Below are 22,433 nucleotides of genomic sequence, written 5' to 3'. Positions count from 1 at the left end.
TGCATACATATACATATTACACACGCATCTATATATTGCACATATACATATTACACACATATATTACATACACATATATATATATATTACACACACATATTACATACATATACATATTACACACGCATCTATATATTGCACGTATACATATTACACACATATATTACATACACATATATATATATACATATTACACACACGTATTGCATACATATACATATCACACACACATACTACACACATATTACATACAAATACATATTGCACACATGTATACATACCAGCGTGCTCCTCTGTGCTTGGGAGAGTTTTGTGGCTACAAAATACTGTACAGGGGCTAATACAATAATGACGGCTGCTCCAATTAAGGCACTAATCCCCAGGATGTAATAGAGAAGGATGATCCCGACAATAATCTGCAAAAATAAGAATCTCATTGAGAGCAAGAGCAGCACCTCACAATCCCCCCACACCCAAAAATCCCCTCCACACACACAATTCCCTCCACACCCCACAACTGTGTCTATACCCCAAAATCCTCGAACACCCAAAAATTCTCCCACAGTCTCCCCCAAACCTCATAATCCTGAGTGTCACCCAGACTCTCAGAAGTTTGGGTGTGGGGTGATTGTGGAGTGTCACCCAGGGTCTCGGAGGATTCGGGTGTGGGATGATTGTGGGGAGTCACCCAGGCTCTCAGAGGTTTCGGGCGTGGGATGATTGTGGGGAGTCACCCAGGGTCTCGGAGGATTCAGGTGTGGGATGATTGTGGGGAGTCACCCAGGGTCTCGGAGGATTCAGGTGTGGGATGATTGTGGGGAGTCACCCAGGCTCTCGGAGGTTTCGGGTGTGGGGTGATTGTGGGGAGTCACCCAGACTCTCAGAGGTTTCGGGTGTGGGGTGATTGTGGGGAGTCACCCAGGCTCTCAGAGGTTTCGGGTGTGGGGTGATTGTGGGGAGTCACCCAGGGTCTCGGAGGTTTTGAGTGTGGGGTGATTGTGGGGAGTCACCCAGGGTCTCGGAGGATTCGGGTGTGGGGTGATTGTGGGGAGTCACCCAGACTCTCAGAGGTTTCGGGTGTGGGGTGATTGTGGGGAGTCACCCAGGCTCTCGGAGGTTTTGGGTGTGGGGTGATTGTGGGGAGTCACCCAGGCTCTCAGAGGTTTCGAGTGTGGGGTGATTGTGGGGAGTCACCTAGGGTCTCGGAGGATTCGGGTGTGGGGTGATTGTGGGGAGTCACCCAGACTCTCGGAGGTTTCGGGCGTGGGGTGATTGTGGGGAGTCACCCAGGCTCTCAGAGGTTTTGGGTGTGGGGTGATTGTGGGGAGTCACCTAGGGTCTCGGAGGATTCGGGTGTGGGGTGATTGTGGGGAGTCACCCAGACTCTCAGAGGTTTCGGGTGTGGGGTGATTGTGGGGAGTCACCCAGGCTCTCAGAGGTTTCGAGTGTGGGGTGATTGTGGGGAGTCACCTAGGGTCTCGGAGGATTCGGGTGTGGGGTGATTGTGGGGAGTCACCCAGACTCTCAGAGGTTTTGGGTGTGGGGTGATTGTGGGGAGTCACCCAGGGTCTCGGAGGTTTTGGGTGAGGGATGATTGTGGGGAGTCACCCAGGCTCTCGGAGGTTTCGGGCGTGGGGTGATTGTGGGGAGTCACCCAGGCTCTCGGAGGTTTCGGGCGTGGGGTGATTGTGGGGAGTCACCCAGGCTCTCAGAGGTTTCGGGTGTGGGGTGATTGTGGGGAGTCACCCAGGCTCTTGGAGGTTTCGGGCGTGGGGTGATTGTGGGGAGTCACCCAGGCTCTCGGAGGTTTCGGGCGTGGGGTGATTGTGGGGAGTCACCCAGGCTCTCAGAGGTTTCGGGTGTGGGGTGATTGTGGGGAGTCACCCAGGCTCTTGGAGGTTTCGGGCGTGGGGTGATTGTGGGGAGTCACCCAGGCTCTCAGAGGTTTCGAGTGTGGGGTGATTGTGGGGAGTCACCCAGGCTCTCGGAGGTTTCGGGTGTGGGGTGATTGTGGGGAGTCACCCAGGCTCTCAGAGGTTTCGGGTGTGGGGTGATTGTGGGGAGTCACCCAGGCTCTCAGAGGTTTCGGGTGTGGGGTGATTGTGGGGAGTCACCCAGACTCTCAGAGGTTTCGGGTGTGGGGTGATTGTGGGGAGTCACCCAGGCTCTCGGAGGTTTTGGGTGTGGGGTGATTGTGGGGAGTCACCCAGGGTCTCGGAGGATTCGGGTGAGGGGTGATTGTGGGGAGTCACCCAGGGTCTCAGAGGTTTCGGGTGTGGGGTGATTGTGGGGAGTCACCCAGGCTCTCGGAGGTTTTGGGTGTGGGGTGATTGTGGGGAGTCACCCAGGCTCTCAGAGGTTTCGGGTGTGGGGTGATTGTGGGGAGTCACCCAGGCTCTTGGAGGTTTCGGGTGTGGGGTGATTGTGGGGAGTCACCCAGGCTCTCGGAGGTTTCGGGTGTGGGGTGATTGTGGGGAGTCACCCAGGCTCTCAGAGGTTTCGAGTGTGGGGTGATTGTGGGGAGTCACCCAGGGTCTCGGAGGATTCGGGTGAGGGATGATTGTGGGGAGTCACCCAGACTCTCAGAGGTTTCGGGTGTGGGGTGATTGTGGGGAGTCACCCAGGGTCTCGGAGGTTTCGGGTGTGGGGTGATTTTGGGGAGTCACCCAGGCTCTCGGAGGTTTCGGGTGTGGGGTGATTGTGGGGAGTCACCCAGGCTCTCAGAGGTTTCGGGTGTGGGGTGATTGTGGGGAGTCACCCAGGCTCTCAGAGGTTCTGGGTGTGGGGTGATTGTGGGGAGTCACCCAGGCTCTCAGAGGTTTTGGGTGTGGGGTGATTGTGGGGAGTCACCCAGGCTCTCGGAGGTTTCGGGTGTGGGGTGATTGTGGGGAGTCACCCAGGCTTTCAGAGGTTTCGGGTGTGGGGTGATTGTGGGGAGTCACCCAGACTCTCAGAGGTTTCGGGTGTGGGGTGATTGTGGGGAGTCACCCAGACTCTCAGAGGTTTCGGGTGAGGGATGATTGTGGGGAGTCACCCAGGCTCTCGGAGGTTTTGGGTGTGGGGTGATTGTGGGGAGTCACCCAGGCTCTCGGAGGTTTTGGGTGTGGGGTGATTGTGGGGAGTCACCCAGGCTCTCAGAGGTTTCGGGTGTGGGGTGATTGTGGGGAGTCACCCAGGCTCTCGGAGGTTTTGGGTGTGGGGTGATTGTGGGGAGTCACCCAGGCTTTCAGAGGTTTCGGGTGTGGGGTGATTGTGGGGAGTCACCCAGGCTCTCAGAGGTTTTGGGTGTGGGGTGATTGTGGGGAGTCACCCAGGCTCTCGGAGGTTTTGGGTGTGGGGTGATTGTGGGGAGTCACCCAGGCTCTCAGAGGTTTCGGGTGTGGGGTGATTGTGGGGAGTCACCCAGGCTCTCAGAGGTTTCGGGTGTGGGGTGATTGTGGGGAGTCACCCAGGCTCTCGGAGGTTTTGGGTGTGGGGTGATTGTGGGGAGTCACCCAGGCTCTCAGAGGTTCTGGGTGTGGGGTGATTGTGGGGAGTCACCCAGGCTCTCAGAGGTTTTGGGTGTGGGGTGATTGTGGGGAGTCACCCAGGCTCTCGGAGGTTTCGGGTGTGGGGTGATTGTGGGGAGTCACCCAGGCTTTCAGAGGTTTCGGGTGTGGGGTGATTGTGGGGAGTCACCCAGACTCTCAGAGGTTTCGGGTGTGGGGTGATTGTGGGGAGTCACCCAGACTCTCAGAGGTTTCGGGTGAGGGATGATTGTGGGGAGTCACCCAGGCTCTCGGAGGTTTTGGGTGTGGGGTGATTGTGGGAAGTCACCCAGGCTCTCGGAGGTTTTGGGTGTGGGGTGATTGTGGGGAGTCACCCAGGCTCTCAGAGGTTTCGGGTGTGGGGTGATTGTGGGGAGTCACCCAGGCTCTCGGAGGTTTTGGGTGTGGGGTGATTGTGGGGAGTCACCCAGGCTTTCAGAGGTTTCGGGTGTGGGGTGATTGTGGGGAGTCACCCAGACTCTCAGAGGTTTCGGGTGTGGGGTGATTGTGGGGAGTCACCCAGACTCTCAGAGGTTTCGGGTGAGGGATGATTGTGGGGAGTCACCCAGGCTCTCGGAGGTTTTGGGTGTGGGGTGATTGTGGGGAGTCACCCAGGCTCTCGGAGGTTTTGGGTGTGGGGTGATTGTGGGGAGTCACCCAGGCTTTCAGAGGTTTCGGGTGTGGGGTGATTGTGGGGAGTCACCCAGACTCTCAGAGGTTTCGGGTGTGGGGTGATTGTGGGGAGTCACCCAGGCTCTCGGGGGTTTCGGGTGTGGGGTGATTGTGGGGAGTCACCCAGGCTCTCGGAGGTTTCGGGCGTGGGGTGATTGTGGGGAGTCACCCAGGCTCTCGGAGGTTTCGGGCGTGGGGTGATTGTGGGGAGTCACCCAGGCTCTCGGAGGTTTCGGGCGTGGGGTGATTGTGGGGAGTCACCCAGACTCTCAGAGGTTTCGGGTGAGGGATGATTGTGGGGAGTCACCCAGGCTCTTGGAGGTTTTGGGTGTGGGGTGATTGTGGGGAGTCACCCAGGCTCTCGGAGGTTTTGGGTGTGGGGTGATTGTGGGGAGTCACCCAGGGTCTCGGAGGATTCGGGTGTGGGATGATTGTGGGGAGTCACCCAGGCTCTCGGAGGATTCGGGTGTGGGGTGATTGTGGGGAGTCACCCAGGCTCTCGGAGGTTTCGGGTGTGGGGTGATTGTGGGGAGTCACCCAGGCTCTCGGAGGTTTCGGGCGTGGGGTGATTGTGGGGAGTCACCCAGGCTCTCGGAGGTTTCGGGTGTGGTGTGATTGTGGGGAGTCACCCAGGCTCTCGGAGGTTTTGGGTGTGGGGTGATTGTGGGGAGTCACCCAGGCTCTCGGAGGTTTTGGGTGTGGGGTGATTGTGGGGAGTCACCCAGGCTCTCGGAGGTTTCGGGTGTGGGGTGATTGTGGGGAGTCACCCAGGCTCTCGGAGGTTTTGGGTGTGGGGTGATTGTGGGGAGTCACCCAGGCTCTCGGAGGTTTCGGGTGTGGGGTGATTGTGGGGAGTCACCCAGGCTTTCAGAGGTTTCGGGTGTGGGGTGATTGTGGGGAGTCACCCAGACTCTCAGAGGTTTCGGGTGTGGGGTGATTGTGGGGAGTCACCCAGACTCTCAGAGGTTTCGGGTGAGGGATGATTGTGGAGTGTCACCCAGGGTCTTGGAGGTTTCGGGTGTGGGGTGATTGTGGGGAGTCACCCAGGCTCTCGGAGGTTTTGGGCGTGGGGTGATTGTGGGGAGTCACCCAGGCTCTCAGAGGTTTCGGGTGTGGTGTGATTGTGGGGAGTCACCCAGGCTCTCGGAGGTTTTGGGTGTGGGGTGATTGTGGGGAGTCACCCAGGCTCTCGGAGGTTTCGGGTGTGGGGTGATTGTGGGGAGTCACCCAGGCTCTCGGAGGTTTTGGGCGTGGGGTGATTGTGGGGAGTCACCCAGGCTCTCAGAGGTTTCGGGTGTGGTGTGATTGTGGGGAGTCACCCAGGCTCTCGGAGGTTTTGGGTGTGGGGTGATTGTGGGGAGTCACCCAGGCTCTCGGAGGTTTCGGGTGTGGGGTGATTGTGGGGAGTCACCCAGGCTCTTGTAATCGCCCCCTAATACACAGCAGAGCCACGGGGCAATTACTGCCCCATGAGCCCTGATCCTTGGGTCGAGACAAGCGGTCTTTAACTATAAGGGGGTCCCCCATCTGCTGCACCTGCACAGGCATAGCCCAGAGGTTGGGGCACAGGAAGAAGAACCACATGAGCTGATTGGTGTCGATGGCCACGAGGTTACAGATTTGGCCGGATGTCATCTCCCCCATGGACAGGTTGGACGTGGACAAATGCATGATCTTATTGTAGATCTTGGTCTGCGGAAAGACAAGCAGTAGAAATGGTTAACTCACCACAACTCCCAGCATCCCAAAGCCAGAAAGGAGCAGATGTAGTCAAGTATGCGGGGAGAGAGGGAGGAGGGGGGCACAAAGGGGGTGAGAAATGGGAGCGATCTACGGGGGAAGCGACATTTATTCACTGATCTCAAGGGGTCACGGTATTTATCTGCTGATCTCTGGGGAAGTGGTATTTACAGTGCCTTGCGAAAGTATTTGGCCCCCTGGAACTTTTCAACCTTTTCCCACATATCATGCTTCAAATATAAAGATACCAAATGTAACGTTTTGGTGAAGAATCAACAAGTGGAACACAATTGTGAGGTTGAACGAAATTTGTTGGTTATTTTAAATTTTTGTGGAAATTCAAAAACTGAACAGTGGGGCGTGCAATATTATTTGTCCCCTTTACTTTCAGTGCAGCAGACTCCCTCCAGAAGTTCATTGTGGATCTCTGAATGATCCAATGTTGTCCTAAATGCCTAATGATGATAAATATAATCCACCTGTGTGTAATCAAGTCTCCGTATAAATGCACCTGCTCTGTGATAGTCTCAGGGTTCTGTGTGAAGCACCGAGAGCATCATGAAGACCAAGGAACACAACAGGCAGGTCCGTGATACTGTTGTGGAGAAGTTTAAAGCCGGATTTGGATACAAAATGATTTCCAAAACTTTAAACATCCCAAGGAGCACTGTGCAAGTGATCATATTGAAATGGAAGGAGCATCATACCACTGCAAATCTACCAAGACCCGGCCGTCCCTCTAAACTTTCATCTCAAACAAGGAGAAGACTGATCAGAGATGCAGCCAAGAGGCCCAGGACAACAATCAGTCGTACACTGCACAAATCTGGCCTTTATGGAACAGTGGCAAGAAGAAAGCCATTTCTCAAAGATATCCATAAAAAGTGTCGTTTAAAGTTTGCAACAAGCCACCTGGGAGACACACCAAACATGTGGAAGAAGGTGCTCTGGTCAGATGAAACCAAAATCAAACTTTTTGGCAACAATGCCAATCGATATGTTTGGCGTAAAGGCAACACAGCTCATCACCCTGAACACACCATCCCCACTGTCAAACATGGTGGTGGCAGCATCATGGTTTAGGCCTGCTCTTCTTCAGCAGGGACAGGGAAGTTGGTTAAAATTAATGGGATGGATGGAGCCAAATACAGGACCATTCTTGAAGAAAACCTGTTGAAGTCTGCAAAAGACCTGAGAATGGGACGGAGATTTGTCTTCCAACAAGACAATGATCCCAAACATAAAGCAAAATCTACAATGGAATGGTTCACAAATAAACGTATCCAGGTGTTAGAATGACCAAGTCCAGAACTCAATCCAATCGAGAATCTGTGGAAAGAGCTGAAAACTGCTGTTCACAAACGATCTCCATCAAACCTCACTGAGCTCGAGCTGTTTGCCAAGGAAGAATGGGCGAGAATTTCAGTCTCTCGATGTACAAAACTGATAGAGACAAACCCCAAGCGACTTGTAATCGCAGCAAAAGGAGGCGCAACAAAGTATTAAGTTACAGGGGCCGAATAATATTGCACGCCCCACTTTTCAGTTTTTCAATTTCCACAAAAATGTAAAATAACCAATAAATTTCATTCGACTTCACAATTGTGTTCCACTTGTTGTTGATTCTTCACCAAAAATTTACATTTGGAATCTTTATGTGTGAAGCATGATATGTGGGAAAAGGTTGAAAAGTTCCAGGGGGCACTGTATCTGCTGATCTCTGGGGGGCGTGATATTTATCCACTGATCTCTGGGGCAGGTGCTATTTATCTACTGATCTCTGGGGGTGTGGTATTTATCTGCTGGTCTCTGGGGGCGTGGTATTTATCTGCTGGTCTCTGGGGGCGTGGTATTTATCTGCTGGTCTCTGGGGGCGTGGTATTTATCTGCTGATCTCTGGGGGGCATGGTATTTATCTGCTGATCTCTGGAGGTGTGGTATTTATCTGCTGATCTCTGGAGGTGTGGTATTTATCTGCTGATCTCTGGAGGTGTGGTATTTATCTGCTGATCTCTGGGGGTGTGGTATTTATCTGCTGGTCTCTGGGGGCGTGGTATTTATCTGCTGGTCTCTGGGGGCGTGGTATTTATCTGCTGGTCTCTGGGGGCGTGGTATTTATCTGCTGGTCTCTGGGGGCGTGGTATTTATCTGCTGATCTCTGGGGGGCATGGTATTTATCTGCTGGTCTCTGGGGGCGTGGTATTTATCTGCTGATCTCTGGGGGTGTGGTATTTATCTGCTGGTCTCTGGGGGCGTGGTATTTATCTGCTGATCTCTGGGGGCGTGGTATTTATCTGCTGATCTCTGGGGGGCATGGTATTTATCTGCTGATCTCTGGGGCAGGTGCTATTTATCTACTGATCTCTGGGGGTGTGGTATTTATCTACTGATCTCTGGGGGTGTGGTATTTATCTGCTGGTCTCTGGGGGCGTGGTATTTATCTGCTGGTCTCTGGGGGCGTGGTATTTATCTGCTGATCTCTGGGGGGCATGGTATTTATCTGCTGGTTTCTGGGGGCGTGGTATTTATCTGCTGATCTCTGGGGGGCGTGGTATTTATCTGCTGGTCTCTGGGGGCGTGGTATTTATCTGCTGATCTCTGGGGGCGTGGTATTTATCTGCTGGTCTCTGGGGGCTTGGTATTTATCTGCTGATCTCTGGGGGGCGTGGTATTTATCTGCTGATCTCTGGGGGGCGTGGTATTTATCTACAGATCTCTGGGGGGCGTGGTATTTATCTACTGATCTCTGGGGGTGTGGTATTTATCTACTGATCTCTGGGGGCGTGGTATTTATCTGCTGATCTCTGGGGGTGTGGTATTTATCTGCTGGTCTCTGGGGTGTGGTATTTATCTACTGATCTCTGGGGGTGTGGTATTTATCTGCTGATCTCTGGGGGTGTGGTATTTATCTGCTGATCTCTGGGGGTGTGGTATTTATCTGCTGATCTCTGAGGGGTGTGGTATTTATCTGCTGATCTCTGGGGGTGTGGTATTTATCTGCTGGTCTCTGGGGGCGTGGTATTTATCTGCTGATCTCTGAGGGGCATGGTATTTATCTGCTGATCTCTGGGGGGCGTGGTATTTATCTACAGATCTCTGGGGGCGTGATATTTATTCACTGATCTCTGGGGGCGTGGTATTTATCCACTGATCTCTGGGGGCGTGGTATTTATCCACTGATCTCTGTGGGCGTGGTACTTATCCACTGATCTCTGGGGGCGTGGTATTTATCCACTGATCTCTGTGGGCCTGGTACTTATCCACTGATCTCTGGGGGCGTGGTATTTATCCACTGATCTCTGGGGGTGTGGTATTTACTGATCTCTGGGGGTGTGGTATTTATCTGCTGATCTCTGGGGGTGTGGTATTTATCTGCTGATCTCTGGGGGCGTGGTATTTATCTGCTGGTCTCTGGGGGCTTGGTATTTATCTGCTGATCTCTGGGGGGCGTGGTATTTATCTGCTGATCTCTGGGGGGCGTGGTATTTATCTACAGATCTCTGGGGGGCGTGGTATTTATCTACTGATCTCTGGGGGTGTGGTATTTATCTACTGATCTCTGGGGGCGTGGTATTTATCTGCTGATCTCTGGGGGTGTGGTATTTATCTGCTGGTCTCTGGGGTGTGGTATTTATCTACTGATCTCTGGGGGTGTGGTATTTATCTGCTGATCTCTGGGGGTGTGGTATTTATCTGCTGATCTCTGAGGGGTGTGGTATTTATCTGCTGATCTCTGGGGGTGTGGTATTTATCTGCTGGTCTCTGGGGGTGTGGTATTTATCTGCTGATCTCTGAGGGGCATGGTATTTATCTGCTGATCTCTGGGGGTGTGGTATTTATCTGCTGATCTCTGGGGGTGTGGTATTTATCTGCTGATCTCTGGGGGTGTGGTATTTATCTGCTGATCTCTGGGGGTGTGGTATTTATCTGATCTCTGGGGGCGTGGTATTTATCTGCTGGTCTCTGGGGGCGTGGTATTTATCTGCTGATCTCTGGGGGCGTGGTATTTATCTGCTGATCTCTGGGGGTGTGGTATTTATCTACAGATCTCTGGGGGTGTGGCATTTATCTACTGATCTCTGGGGGTGTGGTATTTATCTGCTGATCTCTGGGGGTGTGGCATTTATCTGCTGATCTCTGGGGGTGTGGCATTTATCTACTGATCTCTGGGGGTGTGGTATTTATCTGCTGATCTCTGGGGGCGTGGTATTTATCTGCTGATCTCTGCGGGGCGTGGTATTTATCTACTGATCTCTGGAGGTGTGGTATTTATCTGCTGATCTCTGGAGGTGTGGTATTTATCTGCTGATCTCTGGGGGCGTGGTATTTATCTGCTGATCTCTGGGGGGGGTGGTATTTATCTGCTGATCTCTGGAGGTGTGGTATTTATCTGCTGATCTCTGCGGGGCGTGGTATTTATCTGCTGATCTCTGGAGGTGTGGTATTTATCTGCTGATCTCTGGAGGTGTGGTATTTATCTGCTGATCTCTGGGGGCATGGTATTTATCTGCTGATCTCTGGGGGGGTGGTATTTATCTGCTGATCTCTGGAGGTGTGGTATTTATCTGCTGATCTCTGGGGGCATGGTATTTATCTGCTGATCTCTGCGGGGCGTGGTATTTATCTGCTGATCTCTGGGGGTGTGGTATTTATCTGCTGATCTCTGGGGGGACACCTCCCTGACCTCCCGTCCCCACTACTAGTCCCGACCTCTCCTGCTCTCACAGTCTTTAGCTTAATGTGGATGTCCTGTTGTTGCTGTAGTGTTCTCTGATATCAACGCAGTTACTTCTGGTTATGGCCCTCTCCTCCATCTCTATAGGTGGTCCCCAACTGGTTTAGTAGAACTATTTATATGAGCAGCAGAGGCATCTCCTTATCTTCAGGACCCCTGCTACAAATCTTCACATAACATGGGCAGTGAAAGTGCCACACACTGGTGCCAGCTGTCACCATAAGACACAGGCCTCATCAGTGCCCAAGATACACAGAGCCCCTGCCCCAGGCCCCATCATCACCTCCTCCCTGACCAATCTTCTGCCCTGCCTCGGACCCCCCACAACTCTCACTCCCTCAAACCACTTTCCACCCCTACTAACTCCCACCATCCGCGCTCCCTTGGATCCCCCCCTACCCGCACTCCATCCGACCCCCTACACCCACACTCCCTCAACCCCCCACCACCCGCACTCCCTCAACCCCCACCACCCGCACTCTCTCGGACACCCCTCCACCACCTGCCCTTTATTGGACCCTACACCACCCATGCTCCCTTGGACCACTCATTTTCCTTTCCACCACCTACTCTTCCTCAGACCCCTCCACTTGTGCACCCTCCCACCACCTGCACTCCCATGGACCCCCCTCCACTCGCACTCCCTCCATCCCGCGCTCCCTCCCACCACCTGCGCTTCCTCAGAACCCCCACCACCTGCACTCCCGCCCACCACCTGTGCTCCCTCGGACCCCCTCCACCCGCGCTCTCTTGGAACCCCTCCACCTGCGCTCCCTCGGACCCCCCTGCATCCATGCTGCCTCCCACTACCTGCACTTCCTCCCGTCACCTGTGCTCCCTCGGACCTCCCTCCACCTGTGCTTCCTATCATCAGCTGTGCTTCCTCGGACCCCCCTCAACCTGCCCTTCCACAGACTCCCCCTCCATCCATGCTGCCTTCCACCACCTGCTCTCCCTCGGACCCCCATCTATCTATGTTCCCTCGGATCCCACTTCACCCATGTTCCCTCAACCGCCTGTGCTCCCTTGGTCCCCCGTCTACCTGTGCTCCCTCGGACCTCACCCTTCCTTCACCTGTATTGCTCCGCGCAGGTTGATCCCGGTCTCTATGGCGACATAATATGAGGCCTGGAGGAAGGTTCTCTGCAGCAGGAGGGCGAAGAACAGCAGCACAGCCAGGACATAGGCGTTCTCCAGAAACTCCTGCGATGAAATGAAGGAAACCCCGAAAAACTCCGCCTGTGGAAGAGGAGGGCAATGAGGAGCCGAGCACAGGGGACACAGATAGGGGTACAAACTGTAGTTGGGGCAGGGGACGTCCACATAGATGGGAGCAGGGGACGTCCACACAGAATACGAGGGTAGGGGACGTCCACATAGATGGGAGCAGGGGACGTCCACACAGAATACGATAGGGGACGTCCACATAGATGGGGCAGGGGACGTCCACACAGAATACGAGGGTAGGGGACGTCCACATAGATGGGGGCAGGGGACGTCCGCACAGAATACAAGGGTAGGGGATGTCCACATAGATGGGGGCAGGGGACGTCCACACAGAATACGAGGGTAGGGGACGTCCACATAGATGGGGGCATGGGTCGTCCGCACAGAATACAAGGGTAGGGGACGTCCACATAGATGAGGGCAGGGGACGTCCGCACAGAATACGAGGGTAGCGGACGTCCACATAAATGGGGGCAGGGGACGTCCGCACAGAATACGAGGGTAGGGGACGTCCACATAGATGGGGGCAGGGGACGTCCGCACAGAATACGTGGGTAGGGGACGTCCACATAGATGGGGGCAGGGGACGTCCGCACAGAATACGAGGGTAGGGGACGTCCACATAGATGGGGGCAGGGGACGTCCGCACAGAATACAAGGGTAGGGGATGTCCACATAGATGGGGGCATGGGACGTCCACACAGAATACGAGGGTAGGGGACGTCCACATAGATGGGGGCATGGGACGTCCACACAGAATACGAGGGTAGGGGACGTCCACATAGATGGGGGCAGGGGACGTCCGCACAGAATACAAGGGTAGGGGATGTCCACATAGATGGGGGCAGGGGACGTCCGCACAGAATACGAGGGTAGCGGACGTCCACATAGATGGGGGCAGGGGACGTCCGCACAGAATACGAGGGTAGGGGATGTCCACATAGATGGGGGCAGGGGACTTCCGCACAGAATACGAGGGTAGGGGACGTCCACATAGATGGGGGCAGGGGACGTCCGCACAGAATACGAGGGTAGGGGACGTCCACATAGATGGGGGCATGGGTCGTCCGCACAGAATACAAGGGTAGGGGATGTCCACATAGATGGGGGCAGGGGACGTCCGCACAGAATACGAGGGTAGGGGACGTCCACATAGGGGACGTCCACATAGATGGGGCATGGGTCGTCCGCACAGAATACAAGGGTAGGGGACGTCCACATAGATGGGGCATGGGACGTCCGCACAGAATACGTGGGTAGGGGACGTCCACATAGATGGGGCAGGGGACGTCCGCACAGAATACTAGGGTAGGGGACGTCCACATAGATGGGGCAGGGGACGTCCGCACAGAATACGAGGGTAGGGGACATCCACATAGATGGGGCATGGGTCGTCCGCACAGAATACAAGGGTAGGGGACGTCCACATAGATGGGGCAGGGGACGTCCGCACAGAATACGTGGGTAGGGGACGTCCACATAGATGAGGGCAGGGGACGTCCGCACAGAATACGAGGGTAGGGGACGTCCACATAGATGGGGGCAGGGGACGTCCGCACAGAATACGTGGGTAGGGGACGTCCACATAGATGGGGGCAGGGGACGTCCGCACAGAATACGAGGGTAGGGGACGTCCACATAGATGGGGGCAGGGGACGTCCGCACAGAATACGAGGGTAGGGGACGTCCACATAGATGGGGCAGGGGACGTCCGCACAGAATACGTGGGTAGGGGACGTCCACATAGATGAGGGCAGGGGACGTCCGCACAGAATACGAGGGTAGGGGACGTCCACATAGATGGGGGCAGGGGACGTCCGCACAGAATACGTGGGTAGGGGACGTCCACATAGATGGGGGCAGGGGACGTCCGCACAGAATACGAGGGTAGGGGACGTCCACATAGATGGGGGCAGGGGACGTCCGCACAGAATACGAGGGTAGGGGACGTCCACATAGATGGGGGCAGGGGACGTCCGCACAGAATACTAGGGTAGGGGACGTCCACATAGATGGGGGCATGGGACGTCCACACAGAATACAAGGGTAGGGGACATCCACATAGATGGGGGCAGGGGACGTCCGCACAGAATACGAGGGTAGGGGACGTCCACATAGATGGGGCAGGGGACGTCCACACAGAATACGAGGGTAGGGGACGTCCACATAGATGGGGGCAGGGGACGTCCGCACAGAACACTAGGGTAGGGGACGTCCACATAGATGGGGGCATGGGTCGTCCGCACAGAATACAAGGGTAGGGGACGTCGACATAGATGAGGGCAGGGGACGTCCGCACAGAATACGAGGGTAGCGGACATCCACATAGATGGGGGCAGGGGACGTCCGCACAGAATACGAGGGTAGGGGACGTCCACATAGATGGGGGCAGGGGACGTCCGCACAGAATACGAGGGTAGGGGACGTCCACATAGATGGGGGCATGGGACGTCCGCACAGAATACGAGGGCAGGGGACGTCCACATAGATGGGGGCAGGGGACGTCCGCACAGAATACGAGGGTAGGGGACGTCCACATAGATGGGGGCAGGGGACGTCCGCACAGAATACTAGGGTAGGGGACGTCCACATAGATGGGGGCATGGGACGTCCGCACAGAATACGAGGGTAGGGGACGTCCACATAGATGGGGGCAGGGGACGTCCGCACAGAATACGAGGGTAGGGGACGTCCACATAGATGGGGGCAGGGGACGTCCGCACAGAATACGAGGGTAGGGGACGTCCACATAGATGGGGCAGGGGATGTCCGCACAGAATACGAGGGTAGGGGACGTCCACATAGATGGGGCATGGGACGTCCGCACAGAATACGTGGGTAGGGGACGTCCACATAGATGGGGGCAGGGGACGTCCGCACAGAATACGAGGGCAGGGGACGTCCACATAGATGGGGGCAGGGGACGTCCGCACAGAATACGAGGGTAGCGGACGTCCACATAGATGGGGCATGGGACGTCCGCACAGAATACGTGGGTAGGGGACGTCCACATAGATGGGGGCAGGGGATGTCCGCACAGAATACGAGGGTAGGGGACGTCCACATAGATGGGGCAGGGGACGTCCGCACAGAATACGAGGGTAGGGGACGTCCACATAGATGGGGGCATGGGACGTCCGCACAGAATACAAGGGTAGGGGACGTCCACATAGATGGGGGCAGGGGACGTCCGCACAGAATACGAGGGTAGGGGACGTCCACATAGATGGGGGCAGGGGACATCCGCACAGAATACGAGGGTAGGGGACGTCCACATAGATGGGGGCAGGGGACGTCCGCACAGAATACGAGGGTAGGGGACGTCCACATAGATGGGGGCATGGGACGTCCGCACAGAATACAAGGGTAGGGGACGTCCATATAGATGGGGGCAGGGGACGTCCGCACAGAATACGAGGGTAGCGGACGTCCGCATAGATGGGGGCAGGGGACGTCCACACAGAATACTAGGGTAGGGGACGTCCACATAGATGGGGCAGGGGACGTCCGCACAGAATACGAGGGTAGGGGACGTCCACATAGATGGGGGCAGGGGACGTCCGCACAGAATACGTGGGTAGGGGACGTCCACATAGATGAGGACAGGGGACGTCCGCACAGAATACGAGGGTAGCGGACGTCCACATAGATGGGGGCAGGGGACGTCCGCACAGAATACGAGGGTAGGGGACGTCCACATAGATGGGGGCAAGGGACGTCCGCACAGAATACAAGGGTAGGGAATGTCCACATAGATGGGGGCAGGGGACGTCCGCACAGAATACGAGGGTAGCGGACGTCCACATAGATGGGGGCAGGGGACGTCCGCACAGAATACGAGGGTAGGGGATGTCCACATAGATGGGGGCAGGGGACTTCCGCACAGAATACGAGGGTAGGGGACGTCCACATAGATGGGGGCAGGGGACGTCCGCACAGAATACGAGGGTAGGGGACGTCCACATAGATGGGGGCATGGGTCGTCCGCACAGAATACAAGGGTAGGGGATGTCCACATAGATGGGGGCAGGGGACGTCCGCACAGAATACGAGGGTAGGGGACGTCCACATAGATGGGGCATGGGTCGTCCGCACAGAATACAAGGGTAGGGGACGTCCACATAGATGGGGCATGGGACGTCCGCACAGAATACGTGGGTAGGGGACGTCCACATAGATGGGGCAGGGGACGTCCGCACAGAATACTAGGGTAGGGGACGTCCACATAGATGGGGCAGGGGACGTCCGCACAGAATACGAGGGTAGGGGACGTCCACATAGATGGGGCATGGGTCGTCCGCACAGAATACAAGGGTAGGGGACGTCCACATAGATGAGGGCAGGGGACGTCCGCACAGAATACGAGGGTAGGGGACGTCCACATAGATGGGGGCAGGGGACGTCCGCACAGAATACGTGGGTAGGGGACGTCCACATAGATGGGGGCAGGGGACGTCCGCACAGAATACGAGGGTAGGGGACGTCCACATAGATGGGGGCAGGGGACGTCCGCACAGAATACGAGGGTAGGGGACGTCCACATAGATGGGGGCAGGGGACGTCCGCACAGAATACAAGGGTAGGGGACATCCACATAGATGGGGGCAGGGGACGTCCGCACAGAATACGAGGGTAGGGGACGTCCACATAGATGGGGCAGGGGACGTCCACACAGAATACGAGGGTAGGGGACGTCCACATAGATGGGGGCAGGGGACGTCCGCACAGAACACTAGGGTAGGGGACGTCCACATAGATGGGGGCATGGGTCGTCCGCACAGAATACAAGGGTAGGGGACGTCGACATAGATGAGGGCAGGGGACGTCCGCACAGAATACGAGGGTAGCGGACATCCACATAGATGGGGGCAGGGGACGTCCGCACAGAATACGAGGGTAGGGGACGTCCACATAGATGGGGGCAGGGGACGTCCGCACAGAATACGAGGGTAGGGGACGTCCACATAGATGGGGGCATGGGACGTCCGCACAGAATACGAGGGCAGGGGACGTCCACATAGATGGGGGCAGGGGACGTCCGCACAGAATACGAGGGTAGGGGACGTCCACATAGATGGGGGCAGGGGACGTCCGCACAGAATACTAGGGTAGGGGACGTCCACATAGATGGGGGCATGGGACGTCCGCGCAGAATACGAGGGTAGGGGACGTCCACATAGATGGGGGCAGGGGACGTCCGCACAGAATACGAGGGTAGGGGACGTCCACATAGATGGGGGCAGGGGACGTCCGCACAGAATACGAGGGTAGGGGACGTCCACATAGATGGGGCATGGGACGTCCGCACAGAATACGTGGGTAGGGGACGTCCACATAGATGGGGGCAGGGGACGTCCGCACAGAATACGAGGGTAGGGGACGTCCACATAGATGGGGGCATGGGACGTCCGCACAGAATACAAGGGTAGGGGACGTCCACATAGATGGGGGCAGGGGACGTCCGCACAGAATACGAGGGTAGGGGACGTCCACATAGATGGGGGCAGGGGACGTCCGCACAGAATACGAGGGTAGGGGACGTCCACATAGATGGGGCAGGGGATGTCCGCACAGAATACGAGGGTAGGGGACGTCCACATAGATGGGGCATGGGACGTCTGCACAGAATACGTGGGTAGGGGACGTCCACATAGATGGGGGCAGGGGACGTCCACACAGAATACTAGGGTAGGGGACGTCCACATAGATGGGGCAGGGGACGTCCGCACAGAATACGAGGGTAGGGGATGTCCACATAGATGGGGGCAGGGGACGTCCGCACAGAATACGTGGGTAGGGGACGTCCACATAGATGAGGACAGGGGACGTCCGCACAGAATACGAGGGTAGCGGACGTCCACATAGATGGGGGCAGGGGACGTCCGCACAGAATACGAGGGTAGGGGACGTCCACATAGATGGGGGCAGGGGACGTCCGCACAGAATACGTGGGTAGGGGACGTCCACATAGATGAGGACAGGGGACGTCCGCACAGAATACGAGGGTAGCGGACGTCCACATAGATGGGGGCAGGGGACGTCCGCACAGAATACGAGGGTAGGGGACGTCCACATAGATGGGGGCAGGGGACGTCCGCACAGAATACGAGGGTAGGGGACGTCCACATAGATGGGGGCAGGGGACGTCCGCACAGAATACGAGGGTAGGGGACGTCCACATAGATGGGGGCAGGGGACGTCCGCACAGAATACTAGGGTAGGGGACATCCACATAGATGGGGGCAGGGGACGTCCGCACAGAATACGAGGGTAGGGGACGTCCACATAGATGGGGCAGGGGACGTCCACACAGAATACGAGGGTAGGGGACGTCCACATAGATGGGGGCATGGGACGTCCACACAGAATACAAGGGTAGGGGACATCCACATAGATGGGGGCAGGGGACGTCCGCACAGAATACGAGGGTAGGGGACGTCCACATAGATGGGGCAGGGGACGTCCGCACAGAATACAAGGGTAGGGGACGTCCACATAGATGGGGGCAGGGGACGTCCGCACAGAATACTAGGGTAGGGGACGTCCACATAGATGGGGGCAGGGGACGTCCGCACAGAATACGAGGGTAGGGGACGTCCACATAGATGGGGGCAGGGGACGTCCGCACAGAATACTAGGGTAGGGGACGTCCACATAGATGGGGGCATGGGACGTCCGCACAGAATACGAGGGTAGGGGACGTCCACATAGATGGGGGCAGGGGACGTCCGCACAGAATACGAGGGTAGGGGACGTCCACATAGATGGGGCATGGGACGTCCGCACAGATTACGTGGGTAGGGGACGTCCACATAGATGGGGGCAGGGGATGTCCGCACAGAATACGAGGGTAGGGGACGTCCACATAGATGGGGGCAGGGGATGTCCGCACAGAACACTAGGGTAGGGGACGTCCACATAGATGGGGGCATGGGTCGTCCGCACAGAATACGAGGGTAGGGGACGTCCACATAGATGAGGGCAGGGGACGTCCGCACAGAATACGAGGGTAGCGGACATCCACATAGATGGGGGCAGGGGACGTCCGCACAGAATACGAGGGTAGGGGACGTCCACATAGATGAGGGCAGGGGACGTCTGCACAGAATACGAGGGTAGCGGACATCCACATAGATGGGGGCAGGGGACGTCCGCACAGAATACGAGGGTAGGGGACGTCCACATAGATGGGGGCAGGGGACGTCCGCACAGAATACGTGGGTAGGGGACGTCCACATAGATGGGGGCATGGGACGTCCGCACAGAATACGAGGGTAGGGGACGTCCACATAGATGGGGGCATGGGACGTCCGCAAAGAATACGAGGGTAGCGGACGTCCACATAGATGGGGCATGGGACGTCCGCACAGAATACGAGGGTAGGGGACGTCCACATAGATGGGGGCAGGGGATGTCCGCACAGAATACGTGGGTAGGGGACGTCCACATAGATGAGGACAGGGGACGTCCGCACAGAATACGAGGGTAGGGGACGTCCACATAGATGGGGGCAGGGGACTTCCGCACAGAATACGAGGGCAGGGGACGTCCACATAGATGGGGGCAGGGGACATCCGCACAGAATACGAGGGTAGGGGACGTCCACATAGATGGGGGCAGGGGACGTCCGCACAGAATACGAGGGTAGGGGACGTCCACATAGATGGGGGCAGGGGACATCCGCACAGAATACGAGGGTAGGGGACGTCCACATAGATGGGGGCAGGGGACGTCCGCACAGAATACGAGGGCAGGGGACATCCACATAGATGGGGGCAGGGGACATCCGCACAGAATACGAGGGTAGGGGACGTCCACATAGATGGGGGCAGGGGACGTCCGCACAGAATACGAGGGTAGGGGACGTCCACATAGATGGGGGCAGGGGACATCCGCACAGAATATGAGGGTAGGGGACGTCCACATAGATGGAGGCAGGGGACGTCTGCACAGAATACGAGGGTAGGGAATGTATACGTAGATGGGGCAGGGAATTTCCACGCAGATACAGGGGCAGGGGATATCCACACAGAATACGAGGGCAGGGGATGTCCACATAGATGGGGGCAGGGGACGTCCGCACAGAATACGAGGGTAGGGGACGTCCACATAGATGGGGGCAGGGGACGTCCGCACAGAATACAAGGGTAGGGGACGTCCACATAGATGGGGGCAGGGGACGTCCGCACAGAATACGAGGGTAGGGGACGTCCACATAGATGGGGGCAGGGGACGTCCGCACAGAATACGTGGGTAGGGGACGTCCACATAGATGAGGACAGGGGACGTCCGCACAGAATACGAGGGTAGGGGACGTCCACATAGATGGGGGCAGGGGACTTCCGCACAGAATACGAGGGCAGGGGACGTCCACATAGATGGGGGCAGGGGACATCCGCACAGAATACAAGGGTAGGGGACGTCCACATAGATGGGGGCAGGGGACGTCCGCACAGAATACGAGGGTAGGGGACGTCCACATAGATGAGGGCAGGGGACGTCTGCACAGAATACGAGGGTAGGGGACGTCCACATAGATGGGGGCAGGGGACGTCCGCACAGAATACGAGGGCAGGGGACGTCCACATAGATGGGGGCAGGGGACATCCGCACAGAATACGAGGGTAGGGGACGTCCACATAGATGGGGGCAAGGGACGTCCGCACAGAATACGAGGGTAGGGGACGTCCACATAGATGGGGGCAGGGGACGTCCGCAAAGAATACGAGGGTAGGGGACGTCCACATAGATGGGGGCAGGGGACATCCGCACAGAATATGAGGGTAGGGGACGTCCACATAGATGGGGGCAGGGGACGTCCGCACAGAATACGAGGGTAGGGGACGTCCACATAGATGAGGGCAGGGGACGTCCGCACAGAATACGAGGGTAGGGGACGTCCACATAGATGGGGGCAGGGGATGTCCGCACAGAATACGAGGGTAGGGGACGTCCACATAGATGGGGGCAGGGGACATCCGCACAGAATACGAGGGTAGGGGACGTCCACATAGATGGGGGCAGGGGACGTCCGCACAGAATACGAGGGCAGGGGACGTCCACATAGATGGGGGCAGGGGACATCCGCACAGAATACGAGGGTAGGGGACGTCCACATAGATGGGGGCAGGGGACGTCCGCACAGAATACGAGGGTAGGGGACGTCCACATAGATGGGGGCAGGGGACGTCCGCACAGAATACGAGGGTAGGGGACGTCCACATAGATGGGGGCAGGGGACGTCCGCACAGAATACGAGGGTAGGGGACGTCCACATAGATGAGGGCAGGGGACGTCCGCACAGAATACGAGGGTAGGGGACGTCCACATAGATGGGGGCAGGGGATGTCCGCACAGAATACGAGGGTAGGGGACGTCCACATAGATGGGGGCAGGGGACATCCGCACAGAATACGAGGGTAGGGGACGTCCACATAGATGGGGGCAGGGGACGTCCGCACAGAATACGAGGGCAGGGGACGTCCACATAGATGGGGGCAGGGGACATCCGCACAGAATACGAGGGTAGGGGACGTCCACATAGATGGGGGCAGGGGACGTCCGCACAGAATACGAGGGTAGGGGACGTCCACATAGATGGGGGCAGGGGACGTCCGCACAGAATACGAGGGTAGGGGACGTCCACATAGATGGGGGCAGGGGACATCCGCACAGAATACGAGGGTAGGGGACGTCCACATAGATGGAGGCAGGGGACGTCTGCACAGAATACGAGGGTAGGGAATGTATACGTAGATGGGGCAGGGAATTTCCACGCAGATACAGGGGCAGGGGATATCCACACAGAATACGAGGGCAGGGGATGTCCACATAGATGGAGGCAGGGGACATCCACGCAGATAAGGGGGCAGGGGACATCCACATAGATGGGGACAGGGGATATCCACGCCGATAAGGGGGCAGGGGACATCCACATAGATGGGGCAGGGAATGTCCATGCAGATAATGGGGGAGGGAACGTCCACGCAGATACAGGGGCAGGGGATATCCACACAGAATACGAGGGCAGGGGATGTCCACACCTTCAATTCTCTCCTCCGTCCCCCAGCACCTCCTCCCTCCCCACTCATCTCAGCTGAAGACTTTGCCTCATTTTTCAAGCAGAAGATTGATAACATCAGAGACAGTTTTGGTCAACAACCCCCAGAGCCCTTCCTCCCAACTTCCCAGCCCTCCACCTCCAAAACCAACTTCTTCACCATTACAGAAGATCGACTCTCCACTCTACTCTCAAGATCGCATCTCACCACCTGTGCACTTGACCCGATCCCATCCTACTTCATCCCAAACTTCACCAGTCTTCATCCCAACCCTAACCCATCTCTTCAACCTATCACTAACAACTGGTGTTTTCCCCTCAAGCTTTAAACATGCCTCAATCACACCTATCATAAAAAAGCCCTCTCTTGACCCATCCTCTGTATCTAGCTATCGCCCTATATCACTTCTCCCCTATGCCTCCAAACTACTGGAACAACACGTCCATCTTGAACTGTCCTCCCATCTCTCTT

The 22,433-nt window shown here is 56.6% G+C and overlaps 1 protein-coding gene across 4 annotated transcripts in view; it reads right to left on the bottom strand.

The window, feature by feature from the left end:
• Positions 1 to 22,433, bottom strand: part of ABCC8 (ATP binding cassette subfamily C member 8) — a 458,344-nt gene that overhangs the window by 280,602 nt on the left and 155,309 nt on the right. For all 4 annotated transcript variants that reach the window (XR_013220972.1, XR_013220971.1, XR_013220970.1 and 1 more), the window contains exons 7-9: positions 11,749 to 11,913; positions 5,736 to 5,891; positions 282 to 416 (exon numbers count right to left, since the gene is read on the bottom strand). Coding sequence is in view for 1 of the 4 variants with exons in the window: in XM_077281846.1 (XP_077137961.1) it covers positions 282 to 416; positions 5,736 to 5,891; positions 11,749 to 11,913 (456 nt within the window). In the remaining 3 variants the exon portion in view is untranslated. The remainder of the gene's footprint in view (positions 1 to 281; positions 417 to 5,735; positions 5,892 to 11,748; positions 11,914 to 22,433) is intronic.

The sequence above is a fragment of the Ranitomeya variabilis genome, chromosome 2 (assembly GCF_051348905.1).
Source record: "Ranitomeya variabilis isolate aRanVar5 chromosome 2, aRanVar5.hap1, whole genome shotgun sequence".
NCBI classification, from domain to species: Eukaryota; Metazoa; Chordata; class Amphibia; order Anura; family Dendrobatidae; genus Ranitomeya; species Ranitomeya variabilis.
Note: the sequence above shows the minus strand (reverse complement) of the source record. Positions and strands in the feature narration are given on the sequence as shown.